This window comes from Vigna umbellata, chromosome 1 (genome assembly GCF_029865625.1).
Source record: "Vigna umbellata cultivar VRB3 chromosome 1, Vumbellata_1.0, whole genome shotgun sequence".
Classification (NCBI taxonomy): Eukaryota; Viridiplantae; Streptophyta; class Magnoliopsida; order Fabales; family Fabaceae; genus Vigna; species Vigna umbellata.
In genome coordinates this window covers 48526383-48543330 of record NC_142165.1, presented here as the reverse complement: position 1 = coordinate 48543330, position 16948 = coordinate 48526383, and the positions used below count along the sequence as shown (strand labels likewise).

At 35.3% G+C, this 16948-nt stretch overlaps 1 protein-coding gene across 1 annotated transcript; it reads left to right on the top strand.

Annotated features, from left to right (window-relative positions):
* Nucleotides 1-2576: 2576 nt before the first annotated feature.
* Nucleotides 2577-16599, top strand: LOC124846787 (acetolactate synthase small subunit 1, chloroplastic-like). The gene is made up of 12 exons (XM_088103534.1): nucleotides 2577-2868; nucleotides 2967-3180; nucleotides 3330-3413; nucleotides 3518-3586; nucleotides 4623-4706; nucleotides 4838-4990; nucleotides 5988-6074; nucleotides 12381-12485; nucleotides 12574-12696; nucleotides 13608-13760; nucleotides 14631-14696; nucleotides 16287-16599. Exons 1-12 carry the CDS (start codon nucleotides 2669-2671, stop codon nucleotides 16368-16370), a joined length of 1422 nt encoding a protein of 473 aa, XP_087959660.1. The 5' UTR covers nucleotides 2577-2668; the 3' UTR covers nucleotides 16371-16599.
* The last annotated feature ends 349 nt before the right edge of the window (nucleotides 16600-16948 follow it).

Below are 16948 nucleotides of genomic sequence, written 5' to 3'. Positions count from 1 at the left end.
TGTTTATTTTTCAGTTTATTTTTATTAGTTTATTTTTTTATATTAATTTTGGAGATATTTTAATAATGTAATTTATATGTTTTGATGTATTATTTTTTAATATATTTTTGATGTATTTTAATAATGTATTTTTGAAGATCTTTATTGTTATTAGTTTATATTTATATTTTTTTGTATTTTACAGTTATATATAATTAGTTTTTTTTAATGTTTTTGTATAATATATATTTTATATATATATGGTTTTTTTATTCTTTAACAATTTTATAATTATATAAAAAATTATTTATTAGTTTAATTATATGAAATATATAATTTTATTATATTAATATTTTTGTAATTAAAACAAACGGATGTGGTGGAGTTGGGGGTGAGAATCTGAAAAGAGAGAAGAATAGTTGGGAGGTGGGGCTGAGTGAAAAGTAAAAATAGGTAGAAAAATAGGGTTTGAGTTTAAAGTAAATAAATAGAGTTAAAAGTAAAAAAAAATTATTTTTGTAATTAAAATTTTTTTGCACAAGGTTGAGGAGGTGGAGGGAGAAATGATGGTGATAGAGGAAGCAACACCCTAAGTATAAATATTGTTCTTAACAATTAATATCATGATCAATATCACAAGTTTTTATTCCTAATAATAAGATAATTACTAATAGAGTTTTTTTTTTTAGAATTCTAATTGTTAAAAACACAACATCAAATAATAACCAAAAAAATTGACTAAAATTAAAGTTTAGATAATAAAATAAGATTCTTTGAACTCAAGGTAATATTTTGAAAATTTTAAAAGTAAGTTGAAAAGAGCTATTTTCGTTTATGAACATTGAAACACAAAAACACCTAAACTGGAGAATGAAAATTACTAGAAGAAGTAATAGAAGTAGGAAATGAAATCAAGGAAACAAACAAAATTATACGAAAGCTCCATATCATATCCCTGGGAAGAAGGTACTCTAACATGAAATAAGAAGAAGATACTCTATTTTAGAAATAAATAAATAATTTTATTATGCTGTTTTTTTTTTCACTTCTAAATGTTATTACGTTTCATTTATATTTTCATTATCTTTTACATAATTAATATTTCTTCATGCTTAAGACTAATCTTTCATAAACTACTCGATTTTTCATTAAAAAGGTATAAACTAGAATTTTCAAATTAAAAGAAATTTTGTATGTGTTTTAATAGTGAATCATTAATCGTATGTTTCATCACATATGCATAAAGGATCTTATATTTATATTTAAATGTCACATGTGATGAATTGAAGCAGGCAGTGATATTTGTTTGGATTTGTCATTTTCTTCGGAAGCACCATAGATCTATTTTATTATATCATATAAATTCAAGACAATAGAAACTATTTTAATTTAATTATCTTAGGTTGATGTGAATGAAATTTCAGGTTAAATAATTAAAGATTGTATGTGGTTGATTTTTTTAAATGGATCATGATATTTTAATAATTTTTTTTAACAATTTTTTAACAATAGACTGTGTGTCACTATTTTATTGTTCGTGTATTTGAAATGGATCAATCACAAGCTATCATATACATTATTATAAAATAGTTGTCAAAAAATTATTAAAATGATATTTTCCTTTTTAAATACTTGATTATTTCATACGTTGAATGTTAAGTTTGAGGAGAGTTACATATTGTTTTATTAATTAAACTAAAAATATTTATTTTGAATTGAATTTTAGATATAAAGTTAGTTTATGTTCAATTGAATGAAGTTTTGAATTATTATATTTAATATTCTTCCTCAAGAAACAAGTATAACTATTTGGAGGGGAAAAAGCGAAAAAATGAATGAAAATTTATGCTTTATTACTTGTTATAATAAATACAAAATATTATTGCCTAATTTCCTGCTGATTATATTGAATAAATATTTACGAGGAATCAAATATTAAACATGTTCAATATTTTTTTTTTCAGGGAATCTTGGATTTACGTAATGTGTATATCAAAATAGACTTGATCTGGAAAGTATATGATTGAGTTTGTGTTTTTAATTAAATTACATTAATTTACTTATTTAATGCTATGTTTGTTAAACTCATCTGTTTAGTTGCGATTAGTTAAAATATTTTCGATCTATTATGCTATATTTATTACATGTATAACATATATTGGGTATATTAATACCATGGAGAGGTTAGAGCATGTACCGAATTTCTTGGCTAGAGTATTTTTAATTATACAATATAATTTGTTATAAATATAATTATATATAACATGTAAATGCATTATATATGTTACATGTTTTTATGTATTATATATTATAACTAATAATTAATATATAATACTATATACATTTAAATATGACATTGGGGAGCAGCAAATTTTAGTTTTGCATTTTCCAAACAAAAGATCCTTTAAACTGATCTAAAAAAAATGTTTAAAGGACATAATTTTACATTTTCAAGATAAAAATACCATTTAGCCTATATTGTAATGTAATAAATTGACTAAATATGCTATCAATTGAAATAAAAAGTAGTTATATATTTTTAATTATAATATTTATAAAAAAGCAAAGTAAAAATCGTGTCCATAATGCAGTAGAAGTAGTAGAGGAAGCACACAAGTTGCGCTCACTGTCACACATTCTCTGCTGCTGCCGCCACCACCGTTGCTCTCACTTTGTTTGCCTTGAGGGAATGGCAGCCACTCTAACCCCAATCCCAACCCTCAAATTCCCTTCTCTTCAACCTAAGCCTCTCTTCTCTCTCAAACTACCTTCCTTCTTCACACCTCACACCTTCAGCGCCCACAAACTCACAGTCTCCGCCGCCACCTCCTCTACCACAACGGTATCCGCCAGCACCCCTCCCTCTCCGCCCTCTCCCGCTCGCTCAAAGCATGTCTTCCTATTCTGTTCCCTTCCATTCACTTCCTTACTTATGTTAGCTAGTGTTCCGAATCGTTTCTAATTGATGATTTCTGTTTACAATGCAGGGTTCGGCGTCACACGATTTCGGTGTTCGTCGGCGATGAGAGCGGAATGATAAATAGGATTGCCGGCGTTTTCGCGCGGAGAGGATACAATATCGAATCGCTCGCCGTTGGCCTCAATGAAGACAGGGCGCTCTTCACCATTGTCGTGTCAGGGACCGATAAGGTGCTGCGCCAAGTCGTGGAGCAGCTTCAGAAGCTCGTCAACGTTTTGAAGGTTCACTTCTGTTCGTAGAATAACGCGGGAGTTTTGTAATTAGCATTTTATTGTGATGCTAATTTGGAAAAAGTGTTTGGTAGTGAAGGTTTCGAGACAATGTGAAGGAAGCGTCCACGCTGATTCTGTTTGTGTTGTTTGCTTTCCAGGTGGAGGATCTTTCTAAGGAACCGCAGGTCGAACGTGAATTGATGCTCATAAAAGTGCATGCTGATCCGAAGCACCATGCGGAGGTAGCTGTTTAGTGGTTTGTGGTTGTTGTATGAGCTTGCATCTGTTATGTGTATGTGTTTTTGTTTGCTTCTATTTATTTATTCTTTTGAGGGGATATTCTCAGTTGAAGTGGTTGGTGGACATTTTTAGAGCTAAGATTGTCGATATCTCCGAGCATTCGGTGACAATTGAGGTTAGTGCTGGACACATTTTAATATGTTTCAATTTACATGTTAGTGCACGCTGTATTTATACGCATCTTGTAAAACTAATAGTAATTGAAGGCAAGGGTATGCGGACCGTGCATTTCTTGTTATTCCACTGACCTTAGTTACTTGAGAATATTTGTTAATGCCTTCATGACGGTTACTTTTTGGGCTATTTGTCTCCTTATAATAATACATTCAATTTATGTATTTGTTTAGAGAAAATTTTGAGAGTGACTTGTGTACGTGTTACAAGTTAAATCCCACTCAATTGTAAGCATAATTTTTTCAAATTCCAAAGTGCTCAAAGCTTAACCGTTGCTATGAATCAAATATTTTAAAATGTCAATTGGTTCAACAGTGCTGTTTGTGCCACCACAATGAAGGATCATTTGACAAAAAATGAAGCTACCGAAGCTATTGTGTGGCCATCATGAAAGTTCTGGTATCTTGCTGCCGGGCCTTTGTTTTTGCAGTAGGTATTGTTAATTGGCCGTGGCTTCACAATCAATTGGATTGTACTTGTAAAGTGGGGAAATAGTATCACTGCTGTTTCATTTAGATAGTCGTTTAGTATTGCAGGTACATTGTATTCTACTAGTGTGGTACAGATATACAGTCTTGTAAACAGCTCGTGTGGGGAATATGTTACATGTATTCGTATACTCTTCCTTTCAATGCATTAATAGTTGTAAAATTTGGATGCTAAGGTTTTAGTATTACTGTATGTGGTTTACTTGTTGGACTGGCCACTTTTAGTTATTTTGTTTTTCATTTCCTGACATTCATTTTTACACAAACAGGATTTTGATTATCTTTAAATAATATTGGGAATAAATAGTGCACTGATGACCTGGGTAGATGTTTTTAACCTTTTTTTATTAAGTGTTTGTCTTATATTTTCTTTCCATTTAACTATTATTTAGTCACAACCATTGCCATCATTACTTGCAATTTGTCATCAGCTATTATTGGACATAAAATCAGGTCATAGTTTTAGATGAGTTGTTCTGCTAATTACAGGTCACTGGAGATCCAGGGAAGATGGCTGCGGTTAAAAGAAATTTTAGCAAGTTTGGAATTAAAGAAATAGCTAGAACTGGAAAGGTTGAAACTTCAATTGAGTACCTAAGAAATTTCCATAACTTTTGTATGTTGTCCACTTTGTTGAGCATTATATTGTAAGGCTGAGCAAAATTTACTAATTCATTATTATTGGATGATGTAACTAATCTTAGATTGCATTAAGAAGGGAAAAGATGGGTGCGTCTGCTCCATTTTGGCGGTATTCAGCTGCGTCTTATCCAGATCTTGAAAGAAAAACACCTGTTAATGCCCTTGTGGGAGCAAAAAATGTGAATCCTGTTGCCAAAAATGATACGCCTGTGGGGGTATGATATTTACTCTTTAACTCTCCCGTTTCCATTTAAACCTATGTTAAATTTAGAAATCATGAAGAAACTTAGTTTGCTGGAGTAAAATTACACTAGGGAAATTTTGGAAAATGGTTTCAAGGCTTATGCTTATCTCAAACACTATTAACAATGCAGCTAATGGTCTTTAAAATCAAACACCTTTTGTCTCTTGGGCTTTGGAATATATTTTAATCTTTAGCTAAAATGTTTTTGGTAAACACATGGGCTGAAGTTTCATGATGGTTTTGTACTTTGTGCAATTCTTTTGAGCATCTGACTGGAGTATAACTGCTCACCTTTAAGAATGTAGCGTTTCCCTTGAGTTTTTTCTGGTACAAAATTGTGTTTACATGTCCTCTTTGGTATTATGCGTGCTATATTCTGACCAGTGTCATTTCTTACATGATGCAACTGGGAAGGCTCTCTACATTCTCCATTTTTTTTTCATATTTCTTGAATCTTTTTTCCCATTTATTTTTAAAATTTTGTATTTTCACAGTTGTGCTTTTTTTTTCCTTTTTCATTGTTTTTTTAAGAGGTTAGTAGGTCTATAGAATTGAATTTTTATTGTTGATTGTGACTTTGTTCATTATCTGTATACTTTTCTTTTATGTATTCCATCTTCCTTCAATACCATAATTCAGAACAATTATTTGGTTCATATCACTTGCTAGGTCGTGGTAGAAATTGAATGACATATTTTAGGTCATGCCTGAGTGTGGTAATATATTGTGCTTGGATTTACATTGTTTTGGCTCTTTATTTAACTCAATTTTTAAATTCATAGAATTTCAATGATGGGCTCAAGAAGAACAAATCAGTGACTATTGCAAAGAATAAATTAGCATAAATGCACTCCATTACTGCATGTTCAATATGCCCCCGTCCCCTTCTTTACTTGGCTTTATTTGCTAGATAGTAAAACGAGATCTAGTTTCTGACCGTTCATTTTGACACGTTTGCTTGTGTGAAGGGAGATGTTTATCCTATAGAACCTTCAGAGAGTTTTACAGTCAATCAAGTACTTGATGCTCACTGGGGTGTCCTCAATGATGATGATGTAAGATGGTTTGTAGTTGCTTATTGTCATTAAATGCATCCCTTTTCTAGTTTTCTTTTAATTCATGGTTTTTTTTTTATGTTTCCCCTATGGAGTTTGATTTGAATAGTGATGTAGTTTCTATGACTTTTTGGGTACATATTTGAATATATTTGTTCGAGAATACATGTAGGTATCCAAAAAGGACATAAGGTTCTCTAGGAATGTTTCCCAGTTTCCTTGTCATCTTATAGTATTAGTTACCTTATTTGTTTATTTTATCAATACATTGTAAATATAATATATCTCACCTAACACCTAATAATGGGTCATTTGGTTTAATAAAACTTCTGTTTTCACTTTATTTCTTATTTTCAACAGTTTGCATAAGAAATAGTGAAAACAGATCAATAATTTTTTTTTTCGTTATTTCTTTTACAAACCAAATTGTGAAGACAAGGTGGCATTTTGCAATTAAAAGTGAAACAAAATGTTTTATCAAACCAAAAAGTATCGTAGTTTTTCATTCTCTTTTATCACTCTTCCTCCCTTAATACGTCAAACCCCAGAATTCCAACATTCTTAATTGAGCTGTGTAGTTTTATTTTTACCTTGACAAAAGCCCTAACAATGGGTTGCGCTAGTTTCATTACCATTGTGTAAGTCTTAACTTACATCTATGTGCATATGACCAATTTAGATAGAAGTGCTCGTGGACATATTATGTATTTTCTCTTTTATGAAGTTAGTCTTTCAATTAACCATATTTTAAGTTTTTTTTTTTCTTTGGGTGGGGAGTGGGGCAAAACTGGAGAGTCTCTCAACTGCGCTGTGGTATTTCACTTGCAAGTTTTTACTCTGCAATTTCTACTTGGTTTGGATTTCAGGTTCTGCCCGTCAGAATTTCCGATTCTATCACTTGAGAAAAATAGTTTTGAAGGGCTTAGAAGACCCTTCTCAGTTCTCTTATTTATATAGATAAAATCTGATACAATAGATAGGTGGAAGATGAAGAGATTGTCCTAGACTGCTAGGAACAATCATTATAGATAACCCAACACACAACTACCTACTTTAGGCCCTGCTATACTAATCATAGGTAGACTTAATAATTATTCTAACACTCCCCCTCAAGCTGGAGCATACAAATTGTATGTACCAAGCTTGGAACAAATAAACTCAATCCGAGGTTCCCTTAACGACTTAGTCAACACATCTGCGAGTTGGTCATTTGATCCAACAAACTCAGTACATATTTCTTTTGACAATAATTTTTCCCGAACAAAATGACAATCAATTTCTATATGTTTGGTTCTCTCGTGAAACACTGGATTTGATGCAATGTGAAGAGCAGCTTGGTTATCACAATACATCTTCATACTCTGGATGTCACAGAAGTTAAGCTCTTGAAGGAACTGCTTCACCCATATAAGTTCACATGTTAATGAAGCCATTGCCCTATATTCAGCCTCAGCTGTTGATCGAGCCACTACATTTTGTTTCTTACTTTTCCATGAGATAATGTTTCCTCCAAGGAAAACACAATATCCAGTAGTAGATCGTCTATCAATAGGAGAACCTGCCCAATCAGCATCACAATATCCTGATACCTGAAGACTTCCTTTTTCTTCATATAAGAGCCTTTGCCCGGGAGCCTTTTTCACATACCTTAGAATGCGAATGATAGCATTCCAATGGCCAACACATGGAGCTTGCATAAACTGACTAACCACTCCAACTGCAAAAGATAGATCCGGCCTTGTAATAGTGAGATAGATTAGTTTTCCAACTAGCCTCCTATATCTCTCCGGGTCGGGGAATAATTCACCTTCTTCTGTTGTTAATTTTTGATTTGGATCCATAGGGCTATCAACCGGTCTACAATCAATCATGCCTGTTTCTTGCAAAATATCCAGAGCATACTTCCTTTGGGAGATTACAACTCCATCTTTTGACTGAGCTACTTCAATGCCTAGGAAGTATTTGAGGCTCCCAAGATCCTTGGTTTGGAAATGTCTACACAAGTACTCCTTCAATTGAGATATTCCAGCAGTATCATTTCCTGTAATAACTATATCATCAACATATACTATCAAGTAAACACATTTCCCGGGAGACGAATGATAATAAAAGACCGAATGATCTGCTTCACTGCGTTTTAGCCCAAATTTTTGAACAATGGAGCTAAACTTTCCAAACCAAGCACATGGTGATTGCTTGAGCCCATATAGAGATCGGTTCAATTTACAAACCATACCAGACTCCCTCTGAGCAACAAACCCTGGAGGTTGCTCCATATAAACTTCTTCCTCAAGATCACCATGGAGAAAGGCATTTTTGATATCCAACTGATGAAGTGGCCAATGACGAATGGCTGCCATTGCAAAGAACAATCGAATGGTAGTCATCTTTGCCACGGGAGAAAAGGTGTCACAATAATCAAGACCATAAACCTGAGTGTACCCTTTTGCAACCAGCCGGGCTTTGAGCCTATCAATGTTACCATTAGGGCCGACTTTAATTGCATATACCCATCGACAACCAACAGCCTTTTTGTCCGGGGGAAGTGGCACAAGCTCCCAAGTGTGACTGCGGTCAAGAGCCTGCATTTCTTCAATCATGGCTTGTCGCCATCCAAGATGATCAAGTGCTTCTTTCACATTTTTAGGAATAACCACAGGAGATACTGAGGATTAAAGGGAATAAAAGGAGGGCGACACTCTGTGATAACTAAGAAAATTATAAATGGGATGAGGGTTTCGAGTGGAACGAGTACCTTTTTTGAGAGCAATGGGCCAACCAGAATCATCTTCACCAGGAGACGTGACAGGAGATGGTGACAGAGAAGAATCTGAAGGAGGAGATCCACCATTTTCTGGAAGAGGATCACTCACCGGGGTACTGTGTCGAAGATATCAGTATGTGGAGAGGAAGGTTCAGGAGGACCTTGGGCATGACTTGGATTGACTGAGGCATTGGAGATATTAGACTCAACCACTGGAAGAGGAAGGACCTGGTGGAGGATATGAACATCTTGAACAGAGGGAGAGAAGAAAGGTGTCTGTTCAAAGAAGGTAACATTGGCAGACATGTAGTACTTTTTTGGTTTCAGGAGAGTAACACCGGTACCCTTTTTGAAGCCGAGAATAGCCCAAAAAGACACATTTGATCGCACGAGCAGAGAGCTTGTCGAGTCCCGGAGACATGTCGTGAACAAAACAAACACAACCAAAGACTCGAGGAGAGGTGTGAAAGAGAGGATCATTGGGAAAGAGAATGGAGAAAGGAACTTTATGATTGAGAAAGGAGGAGGGCATCCTATTAATAAGAAAACATGCAGTTAAGATGACATCCCCCAGTGATGAACAAGAATATTAGCACTAAGCAAAAGGGTACGAGCCGTTTCAACCAAGTGTCTATTTTTTCTTTCGGCTATACCATTTTGCTGGGGTGTATGAGGACAAGTGGACTGATGCAAAATACCATGGGAGCTAAGAAGTGAAGAAAAATTTGATGAGAAATACTCTTTAGCATTATCACTTCTTAAGACTTTAATTACGTGACCAAATTGGTTCTTGATTTCATTCAAAAAGGATGTGAAAATTGGTAACAATTCAGAGCGATCTTTCATTAGATAAACCCAAGTACATCTAGAATACTCATCAATAAAAGTAACAAAATACCTAAAACCAAAAGAAGAGACGCGACTAGGTCCCCAGACATCAGAATGAATAATAGAGAAACTAGAAGTACACATTGATTGAGACCTTTTTGGAAAGACAGATCTAACATGTTTTCCTAGTTGACAGGACTCACATTCTAAAGTCTGAAGACCACTAAGTTCAGGACACATCTTTTTTAACTTTGACAAGTGAGGATGGCCAAACCGATCATGTAACACTTTAGGGGGAAGAGCTGCGACACAAGATACCCGTGGACGAGATCCAAAATGGTATAAACCTCCAGCTTCATATCCTTCTCCAATCTGTCTCCCCGAGCCACGCTCCTGTATAACAAAAGATTTTGAATCGAAAGTTATTGAACAATGTAACATTTTGGTTAACTGACTTAAGGAAATTAAATTGAATGGACAGTTAGGGACAAAAAGAACAAATTTCAGAGTTAGAGAGGGAGACAGGGAGACATGACCGACTCCCTTTGAACAAGTTTTAGAGCCATTTGCAAGGGTAATGAAATGGGGTTTTTCTTGGAGGGAAAGGGTTGAGAACAATGAGGTATTACCAGAAATGTGATCAGAAGCACCCGAGTCAATTACCCATGAATTTAGACCTTCCATGGATTGAGAAATGCAAGCTGTGGACGTACTTGGGGATTGAGATGATTGCGCCAAACTGTTAGACTTTAATCGCAGATACTCTTGATACTCTTCCTCAGTGAACTTGGAGTTGGAAGTGGAAGTTTCAGCCTTAGAGATATTGGCGGTTTTTGAAGGAAAGCCATGCAAGGAGTAGCAATTTTCTTGGGTGTGACCCACCCTCTTACAGTAAGAGCACTGTGGACGTCCTCGACCTCCACGTCCTCCTCCTCTAGTGCCACGTCCTCCTCTTCCTCGCGTGGCAACCATGACAGATGGTTCCATTGTTTCATGAGCTTCCTGAGATTGAGACACGGGAACACGAAGAAGACGCGTGGTCAAGGCTTCCAAGGAAGGGACCTCATGACTTGTCAGAAGTTGATCTCTGATGTGATTCAAATCTGGATGCAAAGCACGGAGGATCATCACCATATAATACTTGTCAAGCTTCTTTTTGATATCTTCCGAAGATTCCACTTCCAAGAACATTCTCAATTCTTCCACAGCTGCTTGGGCTTCAGTCATGAAGGAGACCATATCATGGTCTGTCATTTTGAGACAGGCGAGCTTGTTTGCGGTATCATAGAGACATTGAATATCATTAGCATAAATGCTTTGAGCTTTCTTCCAAAAAGTGTGACATGTCTTGAAGGCTCTAAGAGATATCAAAAGCCGGGGTTCCACAGATTGCCACAATAGGGCACACAATTGGAAATCAGCTTGTTTCCATTGTTCAGCTTTGTCAGAAGGTACTTGGCTTCCATCCTGCTCGAGGTGGTCATAATGTCCTTGACCAAGGAACCACATTTCCACAGCAGCAGACCAACATAGATAATTCTTTCCGTTTAGCTTTTCGGAAGTGATTGAGGGACTTCTAGAGAAAGAAAGAGCACTTCCAGACGCCATTCTTTGATAAAAAGAGGAGAAGGAACCAGAAAAACCGTGAAGAACCAGAAAACCCTAGGGGGTTTCTTAGGGTTTTCTTAAAGGGGAGCTTCTGGACACACCAAAGTAATATTTTGAGGGGCAGAATGGACAGAGGAGCAGAGTGTGACAGCTATGGAGGTGGCGCGGCGACTTTCCGGTGAGCAGAGGGCGGCGCGTGGACAACACGCGCTTGTTCGCAGCGCACAAAGAGGCGGCGCGTGGCGGAGCGTGGAGGACAATCAGGCGAACCCACCGGTGGGGTTGGCTGTCGCGTGAAGAGGCGAACCAGATCTAGTGGTCGCCGGACGGAACAGTGACGGCGGCCGGCGGCGGACGACAGCAGACGGTGGCGAACGACGGTGGATAGCAGCGGACAGATGCGAGGTGGCGGACAACCAAGTTGAAGAACTACAAACTGCAGTTGACAGCTGCAGATAGTGGCGAGACAGCCGCGAACAACGGCGAACGACACCGGACAGATGCAAACAGCAGTGACAGTGCTGGTGGACAACCCAGGACAGAAACCAGATACCAACTTGAGATCTAAAACTGAGAAAAATAGTTCTGAAGGGCTTAGAAGACCCTTCTCAGTTCTCTTATTTATATAGATAAAATCTGATACAATAGATAGGTGGAAGATGAAGAGATTGTCCTAGACTGCTAGGAACAATCATTATAGATAACCCAACACACAACTACCTACTTTAGGCCCTTTAGGCTCTGCTATACTAATCATAGGTAGACTTAATAATTATTCTAACACTATCTCTAGTTAATACAGGCTTTGGGGTTTTCCCAATATCTTAGATTTAATTAAGCTGTGCTTGTGTGATTTTGTATTTCAGAAATCAAGTACTAAATGTTTATTGAGTCTTAATTCTAACCCTGAAGTCTCGGGACAAAAAACTTTAGTTCAAAAGTGCTTCCTAATTTTGTCACCTTTGAAATCTTAGTTCTGATTACAATTTTTTTATGCTTGTGAGGAGTCAAAGGTAGTATATGTTTGTTGTACATAAGCATGTGATTTTCATCAATTTCTGAATCGCAATGCTTGGAACTGTCTTACTGTTGGATATTGCCTTCAGGTCAGCGGAATTCGATCACACACTTTATCCATGCTTGTGAATGATTCTCCTGGGGTTCTAAACATTGTTACAGGAGTTTTTGCTAGAAGGGGCTATAACATTCAGGTTCTTTTCTTTAATATTTCTGTATCACGAACACACAAGTCAAATGCTTCTGGTTTCTCGATTTTCTCATCTACTTTGTTATCTTCAGAGTTTAGCGGTAGGACATGCAGAAGTTGAAGGACTTTCAAGACTTACAACTGTGGTTCCCGGGACAGATGAGACAATCAGCAAGCTGGTGCAGCAACTCTATAAGCTAGTAGAGCTGCATGAGGTTCAAAATCTCTATGAAAAACAAATGCATCATATCAATAAAGAAATTATTTTCTTTGAGTGATATTTTTTAGTTGTTACTGTTTGCAGTGTCTTGTGGCACTTTGAGTGCTTGATTAAGTTTATTTTTTATTTATTCACATACTTTTGCCATTTTTTTGAGGTTTGAAAATAACGTTTCCCAAACATCTAAGTGCTTGTTTAAGTTTTTTTATTTTTTCTTCCTTGTAATTTGTGGTGAAACTTTGGAAGAGAAGGAGGAACTTACTAATCCTTGGTAGGCCTGAAACTGTACGTCCATGGTATAATCCTGTTATATTGTAAAACCAGTAGTTACTACAGAGTGAACAAAAATTGCAACTGCTGTAAGGATATCGGTTTATTGGGATAAGGAATTTATTGAAGTTGTTAGGATATTTCTTTAAACTACAGATGTCATCATCGAGTAGGTAATCTTTCAAACCATTAATCATAGAGACTTTCGCCCTTGTTTTTTCCCATGGAGATAAGCCTGTAGTTAACTGTAGTTTAAACCACATAAAATTTCTCTTTTTTTGGTGCACCTGGCTACCAGAAGACATTTGTGTTGGAAACCTTTGTTGGGAGTTAAATATAGGTTGAATTTAGTGAATCTTGTGTTTCTTAATATGAAGTGAATAATAAAGAGTATCCGGGAACACAAGTAACCTGCATTAGTCTTTTTTAAAAACCTTTCTAATTTCTCGGTGCCTGACCTTCCTTCTTACTCTGGAATTTGAATTTGAAAAAATTTCTACTCTTCCTTGATGCATACATTCTTATCAGTCAATCTTTTGTTTCTTCCTTATCTGTTGAGAACTAGATTGGTAGAATGGATAAATATTTGAGCATTTTATTATTTTCTTTATTGAGTTAGACTGATATTTACTTCAGGTACGTGATATCACCCACTTGCCATTTGCTGAACGAGAATTAATGCTAATAAAGATTGCTGTAAATGCTGCTGCACGGCGTGATGTCCTCGATATCGCCAGCATATTCCGGGCCAGAGCTGTTGATGTATCTGATCACACAATAACTTTGGAGGTGAGTTTTGTGTGCACTTTTCAATCAAGTGATATAGGATCTTATTTACCATCAACTTATATTGATACTGACAAACTTGGTGAATGCTAGATGCCACTTCTGTGCAAAGAATGTTGAATTTGGGGACTATACTGTACCTACAATTCGCACTAAAACCTATTTACTTTAGCTGAATGTTACTGTTCTACGAGGTCATAGGATCGTGCATTCTTTCCAGTTTAATATCTGTTGGATCTAACATCCAGATTTGTTCCAACAGCAAATAGAGTCACGACCAATTAGGCAGGGTACCAGAGATTCAACTGGTCCTCAGTTTGTCGTATAGCTTTTTCTAGCTCATGAAAATAGATGACATTAAGCTATTGATCTAGCATCCAAATGTACAAGAATCCTTTTATCCCTGCTGTCTGCAGCTTTCCACATCCGTATTCTTTCTTTCTTGAGATTATTAACTATCAGAAATAGAATTGTTTCCATCTTAAAAGTTATAATTGTAAGGAAAAAATAGCATTGTACACTAACCTTTTTAACTTTATTTTTCTTTGGGATTAAATTTAGTGACAAAAGTGTCTGTGGTGTTTTTCCTCAAAAAACAAAAAGGTGTAATAAGTAGAAGTTATGAACCGATGATAACATATTGGTGTAAACTTTTGTTCCCTGTGCTTCAATGTTATTATTTGTCGTTTCAACTAATCTTAAAGTTTTTCAAAGAGCAGGTTAGTTCTTTTTGCTCAAGGCAACACTGATGACAGAAAATTTATTTGTTTGTTTCAAAGTATTTTGCTACATTCAAAATGTCTGCCACACAACATGAATTCTTTGGTTATTTTCAATTTTTTAAAAAATCTAATTGAAATGATCTTGAACTAGCTCACTGGAGATTTGGACAAGATGGTTGCATTGCAGAGATTGTTAGAACCATATGGAATTTGCGAGGTATGTTTTGCACTTTTTTTTCTTACATGCTGAATATTTTTTCTGTGACATTTGACTTGTTTAAACACCTCGTTCCATTAATTTCAGTCATATTTGGTGCTAAGTGTTTTCTCAATTTCTGGAAAGTCAATGTCCATGGATACTTGACTGAGGACATGGTGGCTAGAGTGGATTTTCTCAATGCACATAGGGCAAAAGAATGGGTTATACCCGAGAGAGTTACTACTCCTTGCACGGATTTGCAAACAAGGCAATCCATGCATCTAAATTTGAAAACAGAGTGTCCAAGTTTTATGATGAAGAGTACAAGTAGTATTTGAGACTTAAATCTGAAAAAAATTCACCATCTAGGTCAATATTCTTCGGTGCAAAGTATTTTAACAACTTTTATTTCTTGATCTATGGAAGGTTAATGTCTGTAGATACTTGGCTCAAGGTCTTTTATCATATTTTCGTTGGTAACTTATTTCTCGTTTATCATTCTCCAAAAGTTCCCTTCCTAGTTAATGGTAGCTAGAGTGAACGTTTCCAATGCACGTACCCCAAAAGAATGGGTCATACCCAAGAGAGTTATTACTCCTTGCATGGTTTTCCAAACAAGGCAACCCATGTGTCGAAATCTAAAAAAGGAGAGTCCAATTTTTCTCATGAGGAGTAGTGGGAGTATTTGAGGCTTAAATATGAAGATTTTCACCATGAAGGTCAATCTTGTTCTATGCGAAGTGTTTTAATAGCTTGTACTTCTTAATCTATGGAAGATCAATGTCCTTGGATACTTGATTTAGGTATCTTTGATGATATTTCTAGTAGTAACTCTTCATTCTCATTTGTCTCTTTTCCAAACGTTCACCTTGGTATTATGTAGCTAATGGATCCAAAGTTGCATCTCATGGAATTGGTCAAGTTCCTTGATCATTTAGTGTTGTCTTGTACATTCTACATTGTCCTCACAATTTAGTCTCTCTGATAACGCACTCTTTAAATTGTTGTCTTCTAAGTCTAATTCAATCCTACAAAACTGGTTTGAAAGGTGAAGTTTGTACTCACTTATATACCAATGAATACCAATGAATGACGCAAAGATCTCTTCCCATACTCCCCAAAGTGTGTCATGATTCAAGTCCTCCTTCGACAACTTCTCATGTCATGGATCCTTCTTCATCAACTCCTACACATGACTCTACATTAGATTGGCTTATTGCTCTTAGGAAATGTATTCAACCTACTTGTAATTCATGTCCTATTTTTAATCGAGTTATCATTGTGAGTTTCCATCATATCCTTTTTTTTTGTTTTTTCTTTTGCCTGCTTGATTATCCTAAATTACAACAAGTCTTGATTGATGAAATGCAAACTCTTACAAGCAATGAGGTGAAAGCTTATTCCTTTTCCATCTGGAGAGAAGACAGCTTGTTGCACATGACTGTATGCTATTAATGTTAGGTCTAGTGGTGAAGTTGATTACTTAAAGCTCCATTGGTGGCCAAAGGATATACAAAAACTTATGAGTTGGCTATACTGTTTTTTTTTTCCTGTATGTGGTTGTGATGTAACGAATCTGAAGTGTTTGTGTATTTGGTGGTGTTTCAGGTGGCACGAACAGGGCGCATTGCTCTAGTCCGTGAGTCAGGTGTGGACTCTAAGTACTTGCGTGGATATTCCTATCCTTTATAAGTTCTTCACCTCCCACCGCCACTTTCTTTCATATTCGCTACAAACAAAATTTTGGATGCTACTTGTTTCAACTTAAATTGCTTATATTACTGTCATACTATGCACCTATGTTTCCAAATATTTTAAATCTTATACTCGATTTAATATGTACAAATATACTTTAAAGTAAAATTGCTGTAATTAGGTGTTAAGAGATATTTATGGATTATTTTTAAGTTAGCCTTGTTAATTTCTATTTTTTCAAAATATAATATTAAAAATATCAAATAAAATAATATTTTCTTCTAAACTTGTTTCATTTTTCACATTTAAAAGAAAAAAATATAAAATAGCTAACTTATCTCTGTAATAAATAAAGGAATCAGTATAGTTTTATAACATTGAGTGATTTTACGTTCATAATATGATCGATGTTTGCTTTTATTTTTTAGTTGTCGATGTTTTAATATAAAATAAGTAAAATATATACTAAATCAACGAATAATAATTTAAAGGTTTCTGATAGATATATTATCTTTGTTTTTTTTATATTTATATTTTATTTTTATCTTTTATCTTTAGTTAGATTGTTATTATTT